The following is a 27,957-nucleotide window of genomic DNA, read 5'->3' as shown; positions in this document are numbered from 1 at the left end:
ACATTAAATGAACTGTCATGTAATACGAACGTCGCGGTTTCAAATATTATAGCCAATATAGTTAACTAGACTACAGCCCACACCTTGCTCAGTTTAGCACGGTTAACGATACACTCGAGTCATTTTAGATCCATAATAACTTGTGTCTTAAAAAAATAAAAGATTTTTTTCGACAGTCTTTTTTTAGGATACTAGATGTGAAAGTTGCTCTTATGTTTACAAGATTTATTTTATTTAATCACTACGATTATTATCGGAGTCTGAGTCAGAACTTAAAACGAAAATTAATGTATTGTTTTAAAATGTATAAACAATTTTTTTATTGTAATTAAGAGCATTTTATGTTTATATTGTATTCAATTCCTAATTGTTGTTTAATGAGATTGTTTACTGTTTATCTAAGTAGGTGTTAATAAGTTAAGTATGGCCGCTCTTCCCAGCCCGAAAGCACCGCAGTCACACTATCTCTGCGTCACTTTCAGCAATGTAAACGATACGCATCATGTTGATAACGTTACGATAAAACATATCTTATCACTTCACTTCGATTGAAAGTCTAACACAGATGTGCAATTGGAAGACATTTTTAAAATGCGCGCGCTAAAATTTTTGACGTTTTATTTTTTAATTTTCAACGCGAGTGGCCAAGATGAGGAAGTTTTGCGGTTAATAAAGCTGTGTTCGCATTGTACGTGTAGTGAAATACCTGATGTGGATGGGACACACTTGGTGCTGAATATATTGTGTTCAGAATTGGATAGGGTCGAGGACCTCGCCGATTTGGATAAAATACAGTGGCCGGATAACCCAAATGGATTGAAAATATCAGCTACATTCGAAGGTCTTGGGCTTACCACACTTGGCAAGTAAGTTGATATTCTACTACGCATTATAACTAATGTTATTCTTAAATGATAAAGTTATAAAATTTGCCTTTTTCAGTTCAAAAATAGTTTGCTCAGATTTCTTGACTTTTTAAGTAAAAAGTTTATGCATACCTACTCCAATATCCAGTGTTTACAGAGATTTCTTTTTATTTAAAATTCAAATTTAAGTATATCAATAAATTTTGCTTTGTTGGAATAAAATAACCATCATACCATAAAAGTAAAACTCTATTTATCGCCTTTTAATTTATTTTTGTAAATTTTAAGTATTTGTGTAATAACGTAAAAACTAGAAACGCCACCATAACTATTTGGTCTATTTCCTTATCAAAAAGAGATTAAATTTATAACGATGACTAAGCCGTGGGCTTTCAGGCAATAAATCTTAATATCCTAAAGTAAAAATGGTCTAAATTGCCTCAATTGTTTTATCTCAAGTAAATAGGCCTCAGCTGAGCGAGATTAGTTTGTTTGTTCTACAAAAAAGCCCTTGGTATATGTTTAACAAGGTTATGTGATATCTATTATCTAACTACCTAAATGATGTACCTACTTACATTGTGGTAATATTTTCTTAAAAAAAATATTTCAACCTCCGAAAAAGAGTAGCTAGCTATAATTGGTACCTACCAATTATAGCTAGCTACCTAGCCACCTACGAGGTACTTAGTAACATTTACTAGGTAATAGGAAGTAATTTCTTTTTGATGAATGAATTCAGCTCTTTCAGTAAGTAAATAGACTAGGCTTTTAATGAAACGGCGTTTTAGATGAGTTGGATATGTCGCAGGCAAATTATTGTATTATTTCGCCGTTTACAAATGCTGAGGATTTACTTGATCCAAAATTCAACGATCTAAAAAGACGGTTGCGAGCTTGACTTGACTTGCGAGCTGAGCTATTTCTGTGTAGTTCAAAAAACACGAACCTAACGTAACCCACCCCCTTATCCAAACGAAAAATTTCTGATTACGAATTCTCGACATATTACAAAATGCCGTGCTTTTGTAAACGGCGAAATAATACAATTTTCCTGCGACAGATACAACATACTAATCTAGCCGTTTATTAACCATCAAGGTGTTTATAAGCATACATATCTGATTTTTCATGAGTATTATCTAGTTATGTTAAATACAATTACAGTCAATACACTCCTTTATTGCTTAATATTTACCAGCAGTTCCTTATCAGTTGTTTATCAATGTGTGAGAATGGACATTTGTGAGGATTTACATTTAGAACTCTATCGATCAAGTATTTATGATTAATCTATACTAATATTATAAAACTGAGAGACTTTGTTTGTTCGTTTGAACGCTCAAATCTCAGGAACTACTGGTCCGATTTGAATAATTATTTCGGTGTTAGATATAAGTTAGCCCATTTATCGAGGAAGGCTATAGGTATAGGCTATAGGTATGTATATCACGCTAAGACCAACGGGGGAGGAACAATTCGGGTGAAACCGCGGAGTACAGCTAGTAGTAGATACACGTTAAATTAATTAAGAAATAACATACAGAAGATGTGGCCCTAGAAAGGAGATCAATAAAGTCTTGATTCGCCACGACTCGTTATTTCATTAAAGTAGTTAAACAATTCCTAGAACCATGTCAGTTAGCACTTAACCATCAATTAGGTTTGTCTGTCAGTATTAAAATTAAATGATATATCAATCTTTTCGACAACTTCCATTAGTTGGAGTTTCGATTTACTAAATGAAATTTTAAAATTTTAAATTTCATTTTCCAAAAAAAAAATATTTTGAAATGAAATGCAATGATGAAATCGGAAAAAGGTACTAATTGTAGGAGTCAGGAGTTATTTCATTTGTGTAAGCTACAAAAAATAATTTATTTACAAACTAGCTTACCGCCCGCGGCTTCGCCCGCTTAGTCTACAACCTAATAAATTATATACTAAAAAAACCTTCCTCTTGAATTACTCTATCTATTAAAAAAAACCGCAGCAAAATCCGTTGCGTAGTTTTAAAAATTTAAGCATACAAAGGGACATATAGGTACAGAGAAAGTGACTTTGTTTTATACTATGTAGTGATAATTTATTTATGTCGCCATTAGCTTCAGTCGTATTTGATTATTTATAAAATTTACTATAATTCATACCTACATATTATATCGGAACTCTACCTGTCCCTTTGTCCACCACCACCACATATACTCATACTCATAATGCTCTGAATAAATGATAGACTCATAGTTTTTCACAAAACTGATAAGCCTAGTGATTCGCAACACAAACATGTTCCACATATTTACGTGATTGATCGTTTCTCAGTCTAACAAAATCTAGGTTTTGCGGTAGCAACATACAACAATAAAGTAATTTAGGTATGTATTGTTTTTATTTATAAAATAGTTCCCTAACTACATACTTACGTAATGCGTAGTCGTTAAAAAGTACTCTGTTTTCTGCCCTTTTCTTGTAGCATTATAAGCACAACTAAAGGATATGACCGAACCCAAGGACCTAACATAACGTATTCGGATTATCGCAACTAAGATATTGAATCATGCAATTTTCATCATTCATGGGCATCGTTCAATAAATTTGAATGGCATAACTTTACAGAATTTTAAATTGATTGAAATTACAGATAACCTTAAATACATCATAACTTTTTACACTAATTGTATTTGATAAAAGTAGTTATTAATAATTAGGTAAACATTGCAATGCAGTACCGGACCCGCTCTGTTTGCGAATATTTATCAAATTGTAAATTATATTATCTGATAATAATTGTAAACAATATATAAATTTCCGCAAAGGAAGAACATGTGCATTCAATCTATCACAATGAACTAATCGTACCCATAGAGGAAGAATGTATAACTGAAATAGAGTGGCTACTCTGTGGTAATAAGTGAATGTATGGAACGTGCTGCCATCTGCAACTTTGTAGGATAACTAATGCTTTATAGGGGTATATATATATAGCTATGCAGTAGGTATGCATATCGACGATCCCGTCCGATTAGGGCCCTTCTGGCCTCCTCCACTCAAGCGACAGCCCAAGCCGAGGTTCGAGATCCCCGTCAAGGGGGGACGCCCTTGTGCATGTCGCTACCAGGGTGAACCTTCAGTTCACCCCCGCGTCCGCGTTAAAATGTAATAGCCCTTCTGGCTAACATTGAGAAACACCTTACAAAAAAAAATGCATATCGACATTTAGCACCAGATAAGGAGCGAAAGTATATTTACAAAAATATTACTAACACCAAGAAAAGCGTCGTTTTCGTGACAACACTCTTTTTGTGGCGTTAGTAATATTTTTGTAAACATACTCTCACTCCATAAGTTGCCTTGTAAGTTGAGTAAATAATAAATAAGTAATGAGGGCAACCAGGGGTGAGAATAAAAAACAATTTCTTTAGCGGTATTCACGTTTATTAAACTGAAATTGAGATTTATATACTATACAATAGCTAAAACCTCTAAAATCTGCTAAAACCAAAAGCTTTAGTTATTTCAGTGCAGTCACTGAAAAAACTAAAGCTTTTGGTTTTAGCAGATTTAGCTCAGTGTTCCGCGGCACACTATTGTGCCGTGCGTGGTCATTATTTGGCTTGCCGCGGGAAAAGCAATACTTCTCATTAAATGGAATAGAATGCATCTATTTCCAAGTGGGAAGAAATGAGAGTAGCCCTTTCCATGATCACTTTAAATTTAACAATAAGCAATAACTATTTGAAAAAAAAAATGAATTGAATTTACGGTACACCTCTAAAATATCCTGATTTCATAGGACCGTGCATGGAAAAAGTTGGCGGAACACTGAGCTAGGGCACAGCATGGCTTATTATATAAATTATTTTTTTTGGGTTTTATATTTATTATAGTATAATTGAGCAGATTTCTTTATTTCATCCTCCCCATCATAAGCTAATTTTCCGTCTAATATTTTATTAACACATCTGCACCAACTGAATATAATTATGTTTATTGATGTATCCACAAAACATTTTTTAAGGTTTTCTTTGTGGTTCATACAATCAATGAACTTAAAATCTATAAATAATTCGACAAAGGCTTTAATTCTTTCTTTAGTAATTTTTTTGTAACAATCGCTTTTTAGGAATGCAACTGTTGTTTCCTGTATTTCTTGGAAACACGCTATTAAGCAATCAGAAGGGAAGCATCGATCGTACCTATAAAATTTTTGTATCTAAAATTTTCGAATATAAATTCGTAATTATTATCTTATTGTTTTTACTAGCTCCTAATTACGATATAATATGATAGGGTTGATTAATCGATTCTTTGTCCCTTTCTTTATTAAGTCTTAGCAAACTGGCCAAATTTAAGCTAAGGGTAGACCGTAGAATATTGATTAACTAAGGCATAATGTAAAAACCGGAAAATTATTTTAATTACAGATTGCCACCGAACTCTCAAGTGGAGACCCTTCGTTTCAGCAACAATTTGATTAAAACCTACTGGCCCGATCCTTTCAGCGACCTTCCTAACTTGAAGATATTATCTTTCTCCCAAAATGACCTGGCAGAATTAACTCCAGATCTTTTCACAAACATAGAGAATCTAGAAGATCTAGATTTATCTTACAACAAGTTGGCCAGCGTTAACTCATTAGATTTCAAATATGTTCGACAAATTAAAAGACTGAATCTGCAAAATAATTTGTTAAAAAAGTTTCCGCTAGAGGCGCTGCAGTCGATGACCGTTTTGGAAGATTTGGATTTGGGGAAAAACAGCATTTTTGATGTCTTGTTGAGGAGGTTTAAGAACGAAGCATTGAAAGGTGTTAAGAGATTAAGCCTTAATGGAAACAGAATACGATCGATTGTTAAGGATTCGTTCCCGGATAATAATAGTATGTGAGTATGTTTTGCAACTTTAGAACGATGCCATTTCTTTCTCAAATAATAGCATATTTTATGTTTTAACACTAGCCACTATCAAATGATATTATTATTTCCCAATTCCAGAGAGTTCCTGGATCTATCAAACAACATAATCGAAGTAGTTGAAACCGAAGCTTTCCTAACCTGTACGAATTTAAGGGAATTGAACCTTGGGCAGAACAACATAACGTTCCCTTTCGCGATTCCTCCTACGCTACAGATTGCCATATTGAAAATAAATACATTGTACCATTGGCCAATGTTTCCAAGTGGTATCACTTATATTGATTTATCATACAATCGCTTATCAGCACTCTATGATGAAAACAACGTGGAATTTGATAATTTGGAGGTAGGTGTGGCTGTAGATAATAATTTGTACTTTTGTCTATAACTATGATGAATAAAGAAAATTATACATGCCTATATCGGGAGAGTACGTAATTTCCCACTTTTGAGATATAGAATTTTACTAATATCAAGCGAAGCCTTACCTTGCTAATTGTAGAGCAGTTTATTTAATTAAAATTAACAGTTGAAAAATGTTGTTTTGAATATCCTACTACAATATTATTTTTTTCAGGTTCTAAACATCGGCGGAAATCAGATCAAAGATTTTGACTTACAAAAGAAATTACCAAAGCTTTTCAGTTTGGATTTGTCCTATAACTCAATAATCGAAGTGCCAAAGTGTATTAATACTCAAATTTTCCCTAATTTAGAGGAGTTGCGATTAGATGGCAACCCAATACAGAGCATTTATTTCAAAAATATCATCGCTTTGAAAAATTTATACATGAATGATATGCATAAATTATCTGTGGTAGAAGATAAAGCGTTTAGCAACGTGATTGGTCGAGCAGGAGATGAGATAGCATATGAGAAGATATGTTTCTCTCTCTATCTATCGAATTGTGCGTCTCTTCATGAAATACAGGAAGGGGCATTTGATGGGACAACATTATGTATGGTAAATGCAAACTTTATTTGAAAATATTACAAAGAATTATTTTTCCATGGACCTAAAACTTTTTGTTAGCTTTTAGTCCGGTCATGTTAGATGCAAACATTAGATTTCACTTGACGTAAATAAAAAAAAAATGTGTGCGTGTACTTAGTGTACACACGTAAGAAGTGAAACTTCTTTATGACCTTATTTTTCAAAAAATAATTTACTATACCGACTATATAACTTTACAGAAATACGTCGTCGAATCACGCGTGGTAGGGATAAGAAAATATGGTGCGTAAGGGAAAAATGTCACGCGTAACGAAAAAATATTACACAAATTTTTTTCCAACCCCGATAAAGAAGTTTCACTTCAAAAAACAGGAAACACAGATTAAGAATTACAAAAAAGAGAAGAAATGCATTCACTTCAACTACAATAACAACTACTTTTAGCTTTTGGTGTTCAGACCATTTTCAAAAAAACATTGAATTTTGACCCCCGTATTGATCCGTTGGACATTATCATCATCATTAAACATACCTGATGATGACCTTACAACATTAATCTTTGATTTGACCCCTTTATTTTCAGTTGGACATAAGCAAGAACAACCTGACGTCCCTCTCAAAGACCCTGCTAGACTGGCGGTCCCTGACCGAGGGGGCCAACCTACAATTCAACCCGTGGCATTGCTCCTGTGACCTGCAGTGGGTGCTCGATGACCTGCTGCCACAGATGTACAAGAGTAACTCACTGCTGTTGAGTGAATTTAGGTATGAATAACGTTTTTTCACTCATTTTATGGGTAATGTTGATGACAAGGATAAATAATGTAAGGTAGAGTCGCAACTTGCAATGTCATTTCTATTGATATGGAGTAAAGTAAAACGTGAGGTTATGTCGAAAAGTGCGCTCTTTGTAGGATTTTTTTAGGGACATTTAAATTAATTCCATATTTCAGAAATAGGCCTAAGTTTCTGTCATATCCCTACTAATAAAATCATTGCGATAGATTGTGGGTATAAACACATCCATATGTATGTTTGTTACTCTTTCGCAAAAAATACTGTGCTGATTTAAATGAAACTATAGTAAATATGTAGTTCGTGAAATGCACATAAGCTATAGAAATATTTGATTTTGTGTTTACGTGAAACCGCGTGACACATGAACAAATATTAAACACGAGAGACCTAATTATATTACGAATTCGTTTGACAGATGCGGCTCCCCCCGTGCGTATGAAGGCTTACGGCTGGTCCATTGGTACAACTGGACGGAGCAGGCCATGTGCAGCGATGTTATGTATAAATCAGGCACTTATATGGTAAGTTACTGCTAGTTTCATATGAGTACCCAATAGTTTTGTCGAATTTGATATGATTTCGGAACATTTTATACAACACTACAGTCCCGAACAAAAGAATGCTTTTAAGGTAAAATAAATGATAATATTTTTTTATCTGGTAACATAATCATTCCATTTTTCACAACTGAACACATTGAGCGTTATAATAACCGAGCGTTATTACCTATTTGTGTGGAATGTGGATTAAAATATTGCCCCTGCCTCCTACAAAGTATATCCTGGTATAGTAGTTAATTTATTCTAATCCAAGAAGGAATTGTCTCTCAATCACAATATTCTTAACGACATTATGATATATAGAAAAATTACATCACTAACAATTTTCCAGATTGAACAGTCAACGATAAAATCGTCTCAAATTAGCTCGCTGACACTGATCCTGACGGGTTGCATCATCGCAGCGCTGCTAATCGCTGTAGCGCTAACCGTGTATTTGATAAGAAGTAGGCGAAGGTACAAGGTGAGGCAGGCCGCCTTGAACCGCAAGCGACAAAGCGCTTTAGACATAAGAGATACGAATGGACATGAACAATTCGCCGCTTTAAATAAAGCGTGACATGCTGCATGTGTATTGTTCTTGAATCTAGAATCTCACAGAGATGTGAGTGGGAAGCTTTATTTCTTCCTTGTTTGTAATTTATGATGTAATTGGTTCGAAATTTAAAATTTGCGAAATATGGATATGCTTTTTGAATGGATTTAATTGTTACAATTATTGTAAATCATTACTTTTGTATTATAATTCAATCTACAGTTTTTTTATAGTAACTTATTCATTGTAAATAGATGAAGTTATGTACCTACCGACAACATTTTTATTTAATTTTGTATTATGTGCGTAACTAATGTTTACCAATTTAATCCATAGCCTGTGTATTCCTTTTTCGAGAGACGTACTTGAAAACACAATATTATTTTCGATCAAATTATTTTTTAGACTGTTTAATTTGTAAATAAAAATAAAAATTGATTGATAAATATTTATTTATAATACAATATAGTGAAAAATATGAGCGATACCAAATATTGAAGTAAAATCTCTACTATACATAAAACTGATCATTTACAACTAAGGACTGTGTTTTTAAATTACCATTTTTTATGTTATGTTATAATAAATATTTTTTTTATGTTACTGTGTGTTTCTTTTGCCAAACGGGTTAATAATTTTCCGGATAGTGCTCGGTCCACTCCATTTTCCTTTTAACAATCGATTCCAATACAAATAGGGAAATATATTGTTTTGTAAATAAAAACATATGCGACGTTCCTTAGCCTGAAAACACGAACTAATTATTAATTTTTTTGACGTGATTTTTTATAATTATTTGTAGAAAATTTCTATAATTTTTTCAGATTTCTATAATTAATAAATACATATATGTATAATAAATCTGTAGAAGGGTCAATTTTGTACATTGAAAATATTGAAAAAGAAAATAGTGTTAACTACTGGATCGATACCAAACCCAAATATGTGATTAAAAAAAAATTGTCTATCCGTCTGTCTGTCTGTATACATATATGCTGACATCACGTGAAAACTAACGGTTCGATTTCGATGACTTTTGGTAGGTATAATTATACTTTATTATCCTGGGCATAAAATAGGATACTTTTTATTCTGGAGAAATACGTGGAAAAAAATAAATCTTAATTTTCAGTTTTATCGGCGCTTTGCTTAACAACTTAGGGCATAAAGTTACTAATTTTTGCACTCCTAATAGTTCATTTACATATATCATGAATTCATTAGATAATTTTAGTTTTAATGAAAATAGTATTGTTATTATATTATACGGAGATAGTTTTAATTTAAAAAAACATGACATTGATATAGGATTTCAAAAAATGTTAAAAATTAGTGGTGAGACAAAATGTAAATTTATGTTGTGTACATTACCGTATTTGCCTGGTTTGACACAAAATCAATATAGGTTTATCTATAATATTAACTTGAAATTGTATAATTTAACAAATCATCATAAGGTAAACGCAGCTATCAACGACCCATCGAAAATCTGAAGGTATTACCGACCTATAAAAGTAATTCGAAATTTAAACGTTTCCAGAACTATTCTAGCTATAGGTAGGCAAAGTTATACACGAATGTATTAATTGAGCATCGTATACTTTAACGTTAGAGTGAGTAACTGAGCAAAAAAGAGTTAAAATGCGTAAGTTGCTGCGGGGTAGCGTGGAAGCAGGACGTGTCGTACTGTTCCGTTGTTCCTTCGGGTAAGTACTGTGAGTATCTTTTTAAGACATTTACAAACAAATGACATCTATACTTTAATTTATATTACTAAATGTCAATGCATTTAAGTGTCAACTTTTCATTTCTTACAACATTTTATTAATAAAACGTAATTTGAAACGATAAAACTTAAAATTAAAATGGGACGGTGTTAGCTTCACCAGTTTAAGTCGTGGCAGGTATCAACGACCCGTAAGTCGGCAATGGCAGCAACGTAACTTTTTGTTTTATTTTCTTTTATGTTATTATATCACACTAACACAAGTGGTCTTATGGACCAGTTTAAATCTAAGCTATGAGTCTTCATAAAAATCTATTAGCGACTAAACTTTTTTGTCTAGTGTTGTGTCTTTTAGCGTTGTCAATTTATACAAAGTTATGATATTTTCGAGGATCCCTATCGAATAGTTACAGTAGTAAATCATTGTTTTTTTTTGTTTAAACAATATGCATTTGTTCATATTTTGTATGACATTAATCAATTATAATCTATTTTATAGTCTGATGGTCAAATGAATTAAAATAACCATTTTTTTATGGGTCGGTAATACAATTTAGGTTTATACTTACATACTTTAATACCGACCCATGTGGGTCGGCAATAGCAACTATAGGAAGCTATTACCGATCGAATATAGATTGTTTAGTTTCTCATCTACAAATTCAAATTCAAATTGCTTTATTTGCAGAATGTAGAATAAAGATGTTTGTATATACAGATAATATTGATCCTTAAACATTCCGCTCGTAATTGAGCGTGCAAATATATTTTTATTACTTTTATGACATAATAGGTGCCTATTAAAAATTATATTTTTTTTAGGTTCAATTAACATAAAACATATAATTAGGTATATTTTTTCCAGAAATATGGAGCCACGAAAGCGGCGAAAAGTATTCAGTAAAACACAACTCGCCGAAGCAATCAATCAAATAGCATAACGAAATATCCTAGAGTTTGAAATCCTTAATTTAATATATGTACATATATTAATAGTATTATGTTGATTAATTTAAAAGTTTGTAATTATTTAGTTCATTACTAAAAAGTACTCATTTGTTTTATTAAAAATAACTACAATAAAAAAATACGAATATATTTGCATTTTTATTTCATTTTATTAAGATCGGTAATCATCATCATCACTAGCTTCTATACATTCCATTGCTGGAAAAAGGCTTCCTCTCACATACGATCGGGAATAGCTGCATAAAAATCGTTAATAGCTTCACAGCCGTTTTTATGGGTCGGTAATAGCAACAATCGACTAAGTCACATTGTAAATTATTTTTTACAAGATAATCCTTTATTAGAATGTATTTGCTTCAATAAATACATTTTTTATACATAACACTAGCATATAAAATGAAATTATAAATCTTTAGAAGAACCAGTATACTTAAAAAATATGGTTGATTTTGAAATTGCCTTAGAGGGGTCGTTAATACCTGCGTTTACCCTAGTGATGCATTTATATATTTTGACTTAAATTCCTGTATAAAATCTTTTTGTATGACAAAGAATACAGTGTATCTGCCATTTAGATATAAGAAAGAACTTGCTATGTTAATAGCATATAAAATTATTAACCAGTCTGGTACATGTTCTGTATCAGACCATCGATCTACTATAATTTTATGTAGTAGTAACTATATACACCAACCTAGGTTAAGTGTTGACAGAAAATTTAGCCCTAAGCTAGATTTAAACTAGTATGTAAGACAACAGCTAAGCAGCCTTTTTCCATTGTACATCAAAATATTCAAGGCTTGGCTAGCAAATTATTAGAAATAGAATTATTCTTAAATCATTATAGTATTAAAGTTTTTTGTGTAACAGAACATTGGCTTAAACAATGTCAGTTGTTAATAAATGTTGATAATTATGAGTTAAAAAGTATATACTTTAGGAAACATGCTATTCATGGAGGTTCTCTTATTTTTGTACACAATAGTGTAAAATGCAAAGAACGAACTGACATTGTTAGTCTATCTGTAGAACGCACCATTGAACTGTCCTGTGTTGAACTTGAGCGTTACATTATTGTTTGCGTTTATAGGCCTCCTTCCAGTGACTATAATATGTTTGAGACAGTCATGGAAGAAATATTAAAGCGTTTGAGCAGAAGTGAAAAGAAGGTTATAGTATGTGGAGACTTTAATATTGATTTACTTTCACACACACAAACGGCAACACGAATAGTTAATTTATTTCAATCATTTAATTTACATAAACTTTTTGATGAACCCACACGAATTACACCTAGTTCTGCAACTTGTATTGATAATGTTTACTGTGATTGTAACTTTTTAGAAAAAAATATTCTCAATACACTGACTTCGGATCACTGTGGCCAGAAAGTAGTTTTTGAATGGGATTGCATACCTACATTTAAAAGAATTAATGTTAGGCCTATAACTAAAAAAGGCATTCATAAATTTAGAGATAATATTAATAATAAATTGCCTGGCCTGAATGATCAATCCTCTCATAATAATCCTTGTGAAATGTTTACAAATCTTTTTAATTTAATTCATAATGAGTTTGAAAAAATCTTTAAAGTTAAATCTTTAAGTATTACCAAGGATTTACCATTTAGCCAATGGGCAACACCTAGTATACACAGATGCAGGAATGTTTTATATGAGTTATATGGCATGAAGCAATATAACAAAGACATGTCATTTCTTAGTTATGTTAGAAATTATTCAAAAACTTTTAAAAAAGTTTGTTTCACTGCCAAGTGCTTGTATGTCAGAGATAAAATACGCAACTCTGATAACAAAGTTAAAACGGTTTGGTCAATTATTAATGGTGAAATGGGCAAAAGCCAATCAAATAGTACCATAAAACTTGTTAATGCTGGTAGGGTCATTGACAAAAGTGCTGATGTTGCGCTTGCTTTTGAAGATTTTTTTAGTAGTGTCCCTGTTAGTATTACCGAAAAATTAAATTCGTCATCAGCGCTTGCGGAGTCCTACTTGAGGGACCATGTTGCTGAGTGTAATGTATTATTTGAATTGCGACATGTGACTGCAGAGGAAATTGTTAAAACTTTTAAAACATTAAACTTAAAAAAAACATGTGATCTCTGGGGAATGTCTGTAAATTTAGTAAATAATATTATAGAAAACATTGCCAACCACTTAGCGTTTATATTTAATCAATGTTGTGACTGTGGTATATTCCCTGATTTATTAAAGTTAAGTAAAGTAATTCCTTTATTTAAAAGTGGTGACCAGGAAGACTGTAATAACTATAGGCCAATTTCCATTTTACCAACTTTGAGCAAAGTCTTCGAGAAATTAATTTTAAACCAATTATGTAGTCATTTTGTATCAAATGGTTTACTGCACGCCAAACAGTTTGGTTTCACAAAGGGGCGCTCTACTACTGATGCTGGAATAGCTCTTTTGTCACATATATATAAAGCATGGGAAAATTCAAAGAATGCTTTAGGGATATTCTGTGACCTTTCTAAGGCTTTTGACTGTGTAGAACATACCACTCTATTACGGAAACTAAATTTTTATGGTATTAAAGGTTTATCTCAGGACCTCATAGCTTCATATCTTCAGAACAGGGTACAAACCGTTGTTGTTAATGGAGAGAAATCTCGCGGTGCGCCGATTAACATAGGTGTTCCGCAGGGATCTATCTTAGGACCGTTTTTGTTCTTAGTATATATTAATGACCTACCTTATTATTTGCAGGATATGTGTGAAATAGTACTGTTTGCAGATGATACCTCATTAATATTTAATGTGGATAGACATGACTCAAACGTTGACGAAGTAAACTCTGCTCTTTTACGCATATCCAATTGGTTCACTGCTAATAATTTATTATTAAATGCAAAAAAAACAAATTGTGTAGAATTTATCCTTCCAAATGTAAAAAAGGTAAAAAGGGATATTATTTTAAACGGGGAGGTATTATACCCTGTGGATTCTACTGTTTTTCTTGGATTGACACTAGATGAGAAGTTACAATGGGGGGCCCATGTTGCCGCCACCGCTGCTAAGCTTAGTTCAGCTGCATATGCAGTTCGAAGAATAAGGCATCTCACCGATGTAGACACGGCTAGATTGGTTTATTTTAGCTACTTTCATAGCATTATGTCCTATGGAATTCTTCTATGGGGCAGGGCTGCAGATATTGAAACTATATTTATATTACAGAAAAGAGCCATACGCTCTATATATAATTTACGTGCTAGGGACTCACTAAGAGATCTCTTTAAGAATACTGGTATCCTCACTGTACCATCACAGTATATATTTAATAATATTTTATATGTACACAAAAACGCAGACTTACACACAAGAGTAGGAGATAGACACTGTTATGGCACAAGGAACAGAAATAAAATTGAAATGCCATTTTACCGGTTAGCTAAAGTTAAAAATTCATTTATGGGTCAAGGTATACTTTTTTACAACAAAATTCCTCATAGTATTAAAGAGTTTAGTAGTGCTAAATTTAAGAATTATGTAAAAAACGTCTTAGTTCAGAGAGCCTATTACAGCATTAAGGAATATATGGAAGATAAAAACCCATGGAGGGTTGTCGCGTGAGAACCGCAGGACAGTTCTTTGGCATATTATGATAATATATACGTACGGTTACTTACATATTTTGTAAAATTAAATTGTAATACTGAAATGATTTAAAAGAGCAACTATGGAGTTTCTTGCCGATTCTTCTCCATAGATACTGCTTTCCGAATCGGTGGTAAATGATAAAAATATGTATTGACGTTTCAAAAGTGCTTCTCGAAGAAGTCTAATTGAATAAATAAATGTTTGAGTTTGAGTTTGAGTTTGAGTATCCATAGACGTTGTTCTGTAGAACCGCTAACACACGTTGCGTTACCCGCAGTGGATTCTTTTTTTTTTATAAGATATCATTGATAGTTCAGGATACATCGCCCATTTTTGCAAGTGACTACTATCAAGCTGATTTTCCGTTTGTAGCTTTATTTTGATGAGACACCGAATAATTTCGTGTACGAAACTCTCGATTGTGGTAGCTAACAGAGATAAGAAGGATAAATTTTTTGATTTGATGGTTCTCAAATATTTATTACGCAATTTGTAGGACAATATGTCTGTTGAATTATATAGACATTAACTAAGTGAAAACAAAAAAATCAGCTTGTTAGTAATCATTTATGATGACCTCGTTATCGATACACTTTGGAAAGGGGGACTCTTTGAACAAACCATAGATTTTGTAGGACAAATATTTTTTCGAAAAATTTAGGTAATTATCTTGAGATTGAACAAAAAAAAATCATTCAGTTAGTAATAAATATTTGAGAACCATCAAATCAAAAATTTTTATCCTTGTTATCTCTGTTAGCTACCACAATCGAGACTTTCGTACACGAAATTATTGGGCGTCTCATCAAAATAAAGCTACAAACGGAAAATTAGCTTGATAGTAGTCAATTGCAAAAATGGGCGATGTATCCTGAACTATGACAGAGTTACTCAAAATGGAGAAATAAACAATCCACGCGAAGACCGACATCCGCGCGGACGGAGACGCGGGCGGAAGCTAGTAATTAATAAAATGATTAGCTAGGAGAGTAGGTACGATTTCCGTTGCTATAAAGAATTTACCTGATCAACTGGTAGAGTCTCACAAACCGTCCCTCCGTATTTAAACTCAGCAATAATACCGCCTTTATAAGATGTAAGAATGGGACATGCTCCATATCCATCGTATTTAGCTATTGGTGGTTTACCATATAATGTGTCCCAGACGTTTTGGGCTACTATACCGCTTTGTTGTGCTGAAAATTTATAGAAAAAGTCATCGATATATTTTTAAAATGTTCATATAAACTTGCCTGTACATATTTACATAATTTCCGCGAACGAGATATCATTGTGGTTTATAATATCTAGTAGTTCGGTGTAATCATCTTTCTAATATATATAAATCTCGTGTCACAATGTTTGTCCTCAATGGACTCCTAAACCACTTAACCGATTATAATAAAATTCGCACACCGTGTGCAGTTCGATCCAACTTGAGAGATAGAATAGTTTAAACATGTAGGTACCACGGGCGAAGCCGGGGCGAACCACTAGTGTTTTATAAATTCAGAAAGCATCTCTCGGTTAGAAGAGTTTGAATCTCCATAATTAAAATTATTACGAACAACTCAATCACATATACAAAATGGCTCTAGCAATTTGATTTAAATTTTCTGCTTAGATAAGACGATGATTTTAATCTAGCTTCAACGGTGAACCCAGTCGAGTGTTTTAGACGACCTTAACTTTTTTAATTATTTCAAATACAAAAAGACACAAAACATCATGCTATGGAAGACAAATCGTTTCAAAATGTCTATAATATAATGAATGCTCTGTCGTTTGGTTATCATAATATGAACTCCATCTTTTTATACCACTTACCTACAGCAGCAGCAGTCTTGCTATTCGGTGTGTTCAAGCAGTCCCCAATCCCATACACATTAGGGTAGCACTTGTGTTGCAGGGTGTACTTGTCCACATCTAAATACCCTTTATCAACTAATTCGGAACATTTGGTAAGACAAGCCGGTGGAGACATGGGAGGAGTCACGTGAAGGAAGTTGTATGGGAGGGTTACAGTCTATTAGGGATGATATAATTTTTACTACTTAAACCACTAGGTATCTGAGTTTTTTTTCATGTGTAGGTTGGGTGCTAAGGTAAGATATTTTCTTAAAAAATAAATATATAAAATAAATGCTTCCTTTCTAAAATTAAGAAATATTTTCACTGGATGTGGAAAAGTTTGGAGAAAAGTAACCTGTATTTTTTTTAACAGTTGCTCAAAATTCCAAAAAATGTGTTTAGATATTACCTAATTTATTACTCTACATAATAATTAGCGATATGCCACACCTGGCCATTGGATCCTCTAAAAACAGCAGCACGAGATTTCACTTCGACCAGCTCTAAATGGTAATTAACAGCCATATTCCTGTTTTGGGCGATCTTGTTCAAAGCTGCTGCGTACTTGGGGATACCAAAGAGAGCGGTTTTTGTTGTTACATAGGTTATATTCGTTCGCGGACGAATTTTACGCTGCAAATATACGAGAAAACTAGTGATGTACTTAACTAAGTATAAGTTCATTTTCTTTCTACGAAATTCAAATTAAACTGTTTCAATTTTCTTCAGAAATTTTGGTAGGTAACTATTTAATTGAACGTTCTTCGTATGAACTAATGTTAATTTGAAAAAACTTATCAATTCACAACATTGTCGTTTAGCGAGAAAATAAATTATTTACGAAATGGTAATGTGTTTGTTAAGACTTGTACCTACACACTTTCATTATAAATATTTATGTGCCTGATCAAGATTACTAATAATGTAAAATATATTGAAAGCTCTAAACCTGTGACCAATAATCATGCGCCAAGTACATAATCTTCTGTGCTGCACCAGAGCACTTGCCGACTTCCTTCGGGAACGTGAACACAGCGTGACCACCTTCGAACTGCTGGATGCAGCACCAGCACTTGGTACAGTGTTGTGGGGAATATATGGTGGACACGGGTGATAGAGGGTCGTTGAGGAAACGAGTTAGACCTGGGATCTAGAAGGTTGTCAATTAGATACTCATGGGAATCTGTAACTACCTATTTATTAGTAAACTTTGTTTAAATCATAAACTGCTTACTAAATCAGTATAGTCAGTAGATTCTCAATATAAACTTCGAATAGAGCAAGGAGGAAAGCAAATAGAGCTGTTGCTAATAGGTTATAGGCATTCTGAAATAGCATAAAGTCGTAATTCATTCATAGAATGTCTGTGTAGACTGACAATGCAAAATGTTACATGGAATTGTAGAATGTATTTATGTATTTATTGTATGTATTGTTTGTTTGAACGCGCTAATCTCGGGAACTACTGGTTGGACTTGAAAAATCCTTTCGGTGTTTGATAGCCCATTTATCGAGGAAGGCTATTCATCATATCACATATTCATCTCGCTGAGACCAACAGGAGCAGAGCACTGCTGGTAAAACTGCGGAGCACAGCTAGTTTATAATATTTTAACACAGAAATTTACCTTGTCATAATCATTCTTCAAGCCAACTCCGATAACCATGACTTCATACCGAACCCTGTACCCGCATTTTGTATGGACAATATTATTACTTGGATCGAATTCATCCACTTGATCTTTCAGCCACATGACCCTTGGTGGCACTAGGGATTTGAAGGGTCGGTGGCTTTGTGAAAAGGGCTTTATCCCTGCACCAATTAGCGTGAAAAGGGGCTGGTAGTAATGTACCTTAAAATTTGTTGTTCAATGTTTCAGAAAGAATTCGTATACATTCTATTTAGCTACATATAATATAATTGTGTCTGTTTGTTACGCTTTCTTCTCATCGTCGTGTTTGATGAAACTTTGAAGAGAAATAGACTAGACACATACATAGACTGCATTTGTATACAAATAAGAATAATTAATAAAAATAAAAATTGGAATAAAATTGATTTTTCAATTTATCTGCGCATGTTGTAACATCACCACTGCTCGAACGGTGAAGGAAAACATCGTGAGGAAACCGACATGTCGAAGAATTAAAAAGTTCGACGACATGTGTCATCCGCCAACACGCACTTGGCCAGCGTGGTGGATTATGGCCTGTACCCTCATAGGAGGCCCGTGTCCCAGCAGTGGGAACGTATATGGGCTGATGATGATGATGATGATGAAGAATAATTAAACCCAATCCATTCTCTACTTTTGCACTCAAATACCATCTAAAGTGCAGTCGTGTATTGTGTATGATGCTATAATAGAAAACAATCATTTTATCCCCTTACCGTCGAAGGCTCTATCAATATGATATCCTTGTCACCGAGTTTCTTATGCAGTCTCCAAGCCACGCTGCAGCCACCGGTTCCTCCTCCAACCACCAATACCTTACATCTATAACACGGTCTTATAAGGATTGTTAATAAATATATCGCACATGTAGAAGACTGCAGAGGTACTCGGTATTAAACTATACACAAGAAGTATGTATCAACAAGAAATTATTTAAAAAAATCCAAAATCAAATTTAAACTCAAACTCATAGTAATTTATATATAGACTAGACTTCCTTTGGATCACTTTTGAATCATCATAATAAACAGAAATTATTAACTACCGCTTCTAAATGCTCTTTCTAAGAATGTACATGAAATTCTATAATCTGTACTCGCACTTTTCAAATCCTATCAATGATATTTTAACGGTGTATTTAAATTTTTAATCAAACGAATATAAGATATATAATATAAGAATATAAGTAATAGAGCTGAAGCTAGAGCAAGAGCATTCTTTCGTGATCTTTTAGTGTAAACGAAAACTCGTATTCAGCGTTGTTCAGTATTAGAACATTGCATAGAATCTTTTCGAACGCAAGAACAACGAAAGAATGTTCTACGCCTGTTTACACTAAAGAGTTTGACATGGTGGGATTTCAAAGAGCATTCGCTCTTTTGATGTAAATACGCTGTAATATGAAACAATCCTGCGACATCTGTGTATGTTTTTCAAATAGCAAATTATAATAAGAACATGTATTTCATAAAAATATAATAATATGAATAATTATTAATTTATTAGTAATAATGAAAGCTTACCTAAACTCATTCTTACAAGCATAATAATAGTGTCGGATTAATGTATTCGATACTCTAATATTTTTGAGAAAAAAACTAGGCTTTAACATTTTTTTACATTTTTAATATAAAGATTATGACATCGGCATCATGTATGTATATGCTAAGTATTAAATCTAGGTGGCTTTTAAATTAACATGATCTAACTATGAAGAAATACGTTTCTAAACCTATCCATGGATTTTGGACAACTGCCATGTTTTTTCTGTGATTAAGCTGGCCTGAGAGGCCTGCCATAATTTTACCATATAAATTGCTATTTTGTTGTAGTATATTTTCAAATTACAATTTTAAAAAAAGTATGAAAATTTCATACGCAGAAAATTAAAGATTAAAGATTTTAATAGATTTTAAACTCGGTTTATTCATTATAATATTATCTGCCCGTGACCACGCATACTGCAAAGTGTGCTATTTCGAATCTATACTATATAATATTATAAAGCTGAAGAGTTTATTTGTTTGTTTGAACGCGCTAATGTCAGGAACTACTGGTCCGATTTGAAAAATTATTTCAGTTTTAGATAGCCCATTTATTGAGGAAAGCTAAATATCATCACGCTAAGACCAACAGGAGCGGGCAACGCGGGTAAAGCTGCGGGGCACAGCTAGTAATGAAAAATCGCGTTTAAAATCCGGTAAATTCTTTAATTACTAAATGTTTAATATTGGAGTAAAATCAAACAAGAAAATACTACAAGAGTCACATTTTTAGGGACTATAAATAAAACACCAAGTAACAAGAATATATGTATTTTAATTATACAACAATAAACATAATATACAAAATATTTATATATAAAATATTTATTTCCTCATATAAACAATATTTACAATCATTTTTACAAAACATCAGTCACTGAGAGACAATTTGTCGTTAGTTTTATTACAATTTCTCAATACATTACTACCTATATACATATAAAATTCACACGTAAGTCTTTATAACCAATTCCTCCGAAACGGCTCGACCGATTTTGATGAAATTATTTGTGCATATTCAGTAGATGTCAGAATAGTGATAAGGTTATTGTGGCACTCAAAATTGAGTTAAACTTAGATGACTAAGCCTATCAATTAGAACTTTAAAAATAAATATTTCAAAAACGAGCTTTTGTTTTTTTAACATCTTTTATAAGTATTTTACATTATTTTTACAATATTTATAGAAAAAACGGAAATAATGACATTAATCAGGATTTACGCATGTTCTTTTATAAAAAAAAAAAATTTGTTCATATTTTTAACATGTTTGTTTTTCCGTATCTCTTTAACCAACTTAGAAAATTTTTTGTTTGATCTGTACGGATAAATACTCTAATGACCATAAGTAAAAATAATTGTTTTTTTTTTCAATATAAAAGAACCATAGAGTTTAGAAGGAAGATGATTTTTCATCATTGAGGTATTATTACTACGTACGTAGTACAGAACTCAATATTTTTCATTAATTTTTATAATTCAAAAAATGACAGCTTACAAATTTTTCTTGATATAATTATATTTTTATCAATAATCAAGTAAACGAGTAACATTTTGAAAAATAAATCTATAATTTTTTTTCTTCCATCTGCCCTCATTTTCGTAAATCCCGTAACGTAATATCAAACTACCGTCAAATATTAACGAAAACAGTCATTTACAATATATTGACGAATTAAATACAAATAAAATATTATTTAGCGAAGGGGTTGATAATTTTCCTCACAAATTCTGGACCGTGGTAGTTACCCTTTAACATAAACTGCCAATACAGGAACGGGAAAAGATCTCTCTTCATGTAGTACGCTAGCGTACTTTCACGGGCCTGCAAATTAGAATAAAAAACAATTTAAAATCTATCAAATGTGTATTTTGTTTTAGTTAAAGTATTGAAAGGGAATATTTTATAAATTTATAAAGAATATAAAATTTAGTGTTGTATCACACCTCGGACACTCCATACAAAATTATCGTTTTGACAGTCACACTGTAGAGACTGCAAATGTGTGTGTTAACGCTTTAGGGTTGGCACATTTGTGACTAGCGTAAAGAAATTCGCGATTTTCTGATGAAATACATCCGTAAACAGCACAATATCTAACCATTTTCTACGAAAAACGATAATCACAAATCCAAAATAATAAAATTACTTTAAGTCAATTTGATTAATGTTGTCAATCATCGTTGCGTATCGTCCTTGCGGAAAAATGCGGGCCATTTATAGCGTGATCGTGCGGGGTGAGGTAAGTGTTTAATTTTGGCGGGAGGTGGAGAGCGTCCGTTCTGCCCCCCTAGCCAAGTGGCTTTCTGTTAGCGTAGCGTTCAATAGAATAGACTACGAATGTATGGGATTGACGTAAGCTGTAGATACGTTTATCTACAACTTACGTCAATCTCATACATTCGTAGTCTATTCTATTGAACGCTACGCTAACAGAAAACCACTTGGCTAGGGGGGCTGCAGCGTTTAGCTACTATTATGTATTCTGTGGTAGTAGTGTAATATCGTGTATTATGGTGTAGTGTAGTGTAATGTCGTGTAGTGTTACCTGGTTGACGGGCATGGTCTCGTACGGCACGCCGTCGTACAGGAACTCTGCGAGTATGCACTTGCCATATGCCGTGACGATCGGGCACGCGCCGTAGCCGTTATACTTGTGTTGTGGCTTGTTACCCGACATCGTGCTGAGTAGGTTCTGTTCTAGCACGTAGGCTTGTTTTGCTGGAAGAAAACAATGGAATATATCACTTATTTCAGTTCTTTGTAAAGAGTTTTTTGGAAAGTAATTAAAAAATTCATAAAAAAACGACGTGTGTCACTCGGGGACTGCCGCGGTAAAGCTATTGCATGCTATGCCTTCAAGCCACACCTCCGCCCGTCGGAGTGGGGAGCGTGAGGTTTTTTCGTTACGGAATTTCTCGATTCGGTCCCCGCGCTCAAGGCCCGCGATAGAAGCTATGCAATAGCTTAAAACAAGCGATATTATTGTATTATCACCGATCCTTGATAAGCAAAGTTTGAATTAAATCTGTCCGTTTAAAGTCGATCAAAATCGAGTCTAAAGCATACAAACATACAGGGGAAGCTAATAAAATGTTTTAGTTTAGAGTTTTAAATCCACATACCAATAGCAGCGGCAGTTTTACTATTCGGCGTGGTCGTACAGTCCCCCAGACCGTACACATTGGTATACTTCTTGTGCTGTAGGGTGAACTTGTCCACGTCCAAATAACCGGTGCTATCAGCTAGAGGGGAGCTATTGAGGAATTGTGGGGTCGACATGGGCGGGGTCACGTGTAGCAAGTCGTAGGGGAGGGTGGTCTCCTGGTGGGGGAATAATGTGTATTAAGCTCTGTAGTTATTGTGGTCAAACGCCTTTAGTACACCGACGCATTCGCGAGCGGCAGCGAAACAACGAAAATCTGTCAGTAGTGTGGCAGGATTTCGCATGTGATATGTCTCACTCTAGCACATAGATAGATGAAATAGTTGCGTCCTTGTCAGTATTGTTTCGCAAGGAACTGCGAAATGGCCATTACACAGACGCATTGCGAAAAGTTGTGAAAACATTGCTGTTTACTAACGTTCCGCAGATATTTCGCTACGCAGTAGTTTCGCAGAGATTCGCAGCCGCACGCGAATGCGTTGGTGTACTAACGGCGTTGATGGAATGATATAGAAATACTTTTTGACAAAACTATAACTTATCCTATTGAATCTAAAACTTAACAAAAATTACAATTACGACAAAATGGACTCGCCGTCTGCAAAGATGGGAATGGTATTAGTATAAAAAGCCTATACTTATTTTGTTAATTAATTCAAAATTCTGTCTGTTTATTACGTTTCAGAGGTAAACCACAACAACGATAAGGATGAAAGCAGATAAGTTGAAAAAATATCGGAGGTGTAAGGTCAAACCTGGGCAACCTTTTATTTCAATCACTAAACTGTTTTCGGTTGTCTCCGATACACGAACTACTTATTACTTATAGATAGGGAGGCGAATAGGGGAATTTTCTGTAATACTCGAGCGTGGCAGTTTAAGATATGAGAGATACCTTAGACCTAATAGAACAACCTTGTTAACTATTTAGCTCTATATGTAGTGACGCGCGCCTAGGATAGACGATCAGATTAGTAAAAAAAATCGATAGTCTGAAATACTCGAGCGCGTCAGATTAAGATATTGGGGGTTGATTTTAGTGTTTTAAGACTAAATTTAACTAATCTGATCATAAGTCCTTGACGCCGCCGAGTTATAGGGTCGCGAACTTGTAAAAAAAAAACGTTAATCCGGCATTCTCGAGCGCGATTGTTTTTATTTTTATTTTGAAGAATATAATCTAAAACTTACTAAAAATACAAAATCTGCCGGTTTCCGCATGACCGGAAGTCTGGAGGAGCCATTTCGTCTTCCGAAAAACGCGTTGCAGAATATAAGTCGCGAACTTTACTTTTTCCAAAAAAAAAGTTTAAATAAACAAAAAAGGTAATTTTATTTTACAAAAAAAGGTTTCTTTTCATTTTTGTCCAAAGTTAAAACTTTTTTTACTTGAAGCATCATGAAAACTCAAATTCCCGGTTTTTTGAGTAAGTATATCTCGAAAACTGAGGGTGTTAAGAAAGATTGATATGAAATAACGATGATTAAAAAAAAGAAACCCACAAACCTTTTTCGGTCAGATTAAGAGAACCCACCAACATTTTTGTCAGACTAAGAAAATATGCTTTCAGGATACCGAGATACACCTCCCCTATGAAAATCTGACGCGCTCGAGTATTTCAAAAGGACTTTTTTTTTCTGCATTTTCAAAAATTCATCGTAACTTATCGTCACGCCGTAATCGTCAGTTTTTTTAAGGGGAGCTTCCTTGGGGCCTATTTAACACCCCTTCCGAAAATCTGACGCGCTCGAGTAAGTTTTTTTTTTTGTGCATTTTTGTCGAATTTATATGCCTAACCCCACCACGCAAACCGGCAGATTAGTATACCGTTGTTATCAGAGGTACTTGGGGCATACGTAGTATGAATATCTGACGCGCTCGAGAATGCCCAAGTAACTGTTTTTTTTTTACATTTTTGAAAATCCGTACACGCCAAACCCACCGCTAAAATGGTTTTCACCATAGAAGCTTTTCTTTTCGAAATTATTTTATCTTTCGATTTTGATAAGTCTCGACGACGCCGTTGAATTACGCCATTTAGCTACCTCGCCTCCCTATCTATTACATTTTCATTTAAGTTAAAAAATAAGTTTGTCAAGTTAAAAAATAAAAATAACTCATTGCCGAGGGCCGCAGATTCTGTGACGAAGCGTGGTTCAGAGTACTCGCAAGCAAGAGGATGAAACGTCACCAAGGCGTCACTGAACCTTCTCCAGCAAACTTCCCCTGTCCATCCTGCGGAAAAGTATGTCGATCCCGCATTGGATTGTTCGGACACCGAAAGCATTGCTCAGGCATAGCACCATAAACCGTCTGTAATAGACGTACAGGCCAACGACGACGACGACGATATTTCTTGCCTCTCATTGAATATTTGAAGTATTAATGAATTTATTGAGAGTTTTCACATTGAGATTTATTTGTTATTTTATATTAAAATTTTATTATAAAAGATGCTCTTTTATTATTCACATAATTAGTTTACGTTGTTCAGCAAGATATCAGAACGTCTTATGGTCCCTAACTAGCTAGTTTTCCTGTTCCCCAACAAGCATATTTAACTTACTCATGAAATTTTTTTATATATACGAAAATCAAGATAACTCACCCTATCATAATCATACTTCAGTCCAGCCGCAATAACCACATACTCATATTTTATTTCGTCTCCTTTGGCTGTTTTGACCACACTTTTATCTGGATCTATGTGTTCCGCTGAATCTTGTAACCATATAGCGTTGGAGGGTAGAACGCTTTTAGCGTCGCGGCGGGTCGCTTCGACCGTGGTCACTCCGGAGCCAACTAGCGTGAACAGCGGTTGGTAGTAGTGGTCCTGGAAGGGTTATGAGTATGAATACTTGCTCAAAAAAGCATTACAATGGCCATGCAAAGAATATTTAGTGGTCAGCCTCTGTCTTAATATAATAATACTACCTTACTTTCCTATGAACATCATAGAAAAGTAATGTAGTATACAAATTGTAAATATAAAATGTGTGATGCATGCACATTGTACATGACCAATTGATTTCGCCATATTCAAAGTCAAGGACAAGGTTATATTCATGTTTTAAAAATGTAAAAATTCTAAGTGAAAACAGTTAAGTGTAAACTTATACAGTTTAAGTGAGTATTTTAAGTGATATTTTATGATTTTAATTGAATTTTAGTGGCTCCTATAAATAAAAGAATTATTATATTACAATTAAACAAAAAAAAAAAATGGTAAGTAACTTGAAAAACCTAATGAGCAGAAAACTATGAATAATAATCAATACTCACAGAACTAGGTTCTAGAACGATCACAGATCCTTTCTTCATTCGTTTAGCGAACTTAGCCGCCATAGTGCATCCACCAGTCCCACCGCCAATCACAAGCAATTTACATCTGTAATAATATAGTAATTAGTAATCTTTATATTTATACTATAAACTAGCTGTTCCCGCAGTTTCACCCGCATTGCTCCGCTCCCGTTGGTCTTAGCGTGATGATATATAGCCTATAGCCTTTCTCGATAAATGGGCTATCTAACACCAAAAGAATTTTTCAAATTGGACCAGTAGTTCCCAAATTAGCGCGTACAAACAAACAAACTGTTTAGCTTTATAATATTAGTATAGATTAAATCATCATATTATATACTTGTAGTACATTTTTATTTCAATTAAAATTTTACTTGAAAATGGTGTAAATTGAGTTTGTTATATAAATGTTATGGCTATTTACAATAACATATTCTACCATACTAAATGTTAAAATTAAATTTAAAAATTAAGTTATGGATAACTTGTAAATTATTAGTGCAAATTGACCTTGTAAATTGCATGCAGCATCACTACATTGTATAAAATAAAGTCACTTTCTCTGTCCCTATGTACCTTTGTATGCTTAAATCTTTCAAACTATGCAACGGATTTTGATGCATTTTTTTAATAGATAGAGTGATTCAAGAGGAAGGTTTTAGACTTTTAGTAAATCATTTATTAGGTTTAAGTAAATGCGGGCGAAGCCGCGGGCGGTAACCTAGTATATCATAAAATTGAATAAGTATAGTCAATCCAGACAATTGTGAACAGGGGTGATTGGAAATAACTAACAAGAATTTTTTATTATTTATTATTAGTTAGGTAATGAGTCAAATGAATTTCCAAGCATTTGAAAATATAAAATACCAAAATAAATAAGCTTAAAACTATTTACAAAAAATCAGGTAGGTAGAGATTTCACATATTATATTATATGTTCATGTCAAAATATTATGTAAAAACTTGAAATTTATATTAAACTTACGACTGGTCTTGCAGACAAGCACTGGTCACCGACAAATTTCTTATAATTATAGATTTTGAACAGGGACGAACTCTACACAGCGCGTTCATCATCTTTGCGTTTAATCTTATAATAAATAACAATTATTTAATAGCCGGAACACAATATAGGTGCGGTGTTGTTACGCGACTGATAAATTAATTATCTCCTGATTACATATGTCCAGATACCGCTCCGAATGGTCAAGCACTAGCCACTAGGTATATTTTATTATTACAATAGCATTGTTTATTCTTCGTTTCGTATTGATCATTCGATTGATAAATATTTTCTCAAATCTCAATCTCAATCATCTGACAATGACATATTTTGAATTTTTGATTTTTTGATGTGGTTTTTTTGGGTTTTTGTGCAGCTGTCAGCAGTCAGACTCCTGACACGCCACAGAGCAAGTACGCGCAAGTAGGTAATAAGCTAGTGTTCGCTGT

General features: G+C 33.5%; 2 protein-coding genes across 2 annotated transcripts; one reads left to right on the top strand and one right to left on the bottom strand.

Moving 5' to 3' along the window:
- Positions 1 to 13: 13 nt before the first annotated feature.
- LOC123695383 (toll-like receptor 3) lies at positions 14 to 9,186 on the top strand. Its single transcript, XM_045641215.1, has 8 exons — positions 14 to 142; positions 441 to 866; positions 5,291 to 5,749; positions 5,861 to 6,128; positions 6,360 to 6,746; positions 7,321 to 7,502; positions 7,951 to 8,056; positions 8,427 to 9,186. The coding sequence occupies exons 2-8, from the start codon at positions 592 to 594 to the stop codon at positions 8,652 to 8,654; spliced, it is 1,905 nt and encodes a 634-aa protein (XP_045497171.1). The 5' UTR covers positions 14 to 142; positions 441 to 591; the 3' UTR covers positions 8,655 to 9,186.
- LOC123695639 (sulfide:quinone oxidoreductase, mitochondrial) lies at positions 9,089 to 27,812 on the bottom strand. Its single transcript, XM_045641545.1, has 14 exons — positions 27,491 to 27,812; positions 26,482 to 26,587; positions 25,808 to 26,032; positions 23,158 to 23,356; positions 22,581 to 22,753; positions 21,731 to 21,856; positions 20,011 to 20,090; positions 19,204 to 19,321; positions 18,440 to 18,664; positions 17,761 to 17,961; positions 17,262 to 17,444; positions 16,788 to 16,986; positions 15,984 to 16,156; positions 9,089 to 9,374 (listed from the first exon to the last, which is right to left on the bottom strand). The coding sequence occupies exons 1-14, from the start codon at positions 27,580 to 27,582 to the stop codon at positions 9,231 to 9,233; spliced, it is 2,244 nt and encodes a 747-aa protein (XP_045497501.1). The 5' UTR covers positions 27,583 to 27,812; the 3' UTR covers positions 9,089 to 9,230.
- Positions 27,813 to 27,957: the final 145 nt, after the last annotated feature.

The sequence above is a fragment of the Colias croceus genome, chromosome 11, assembly GCF_905220415.1.
Source record: "Colias croceus chromosome 11, ilColCroc2.1".
Lineage (NCBI taxonomy): Eukaryota > Metazoa > Arthropoda > Insecta > Lepidoptera > Pieridae > Colias > Colias croceus.
Note: the sequence above shows the minus strand (reverse complement) of the source record. Positions and strands in the feature narration are given on the sequence as shown.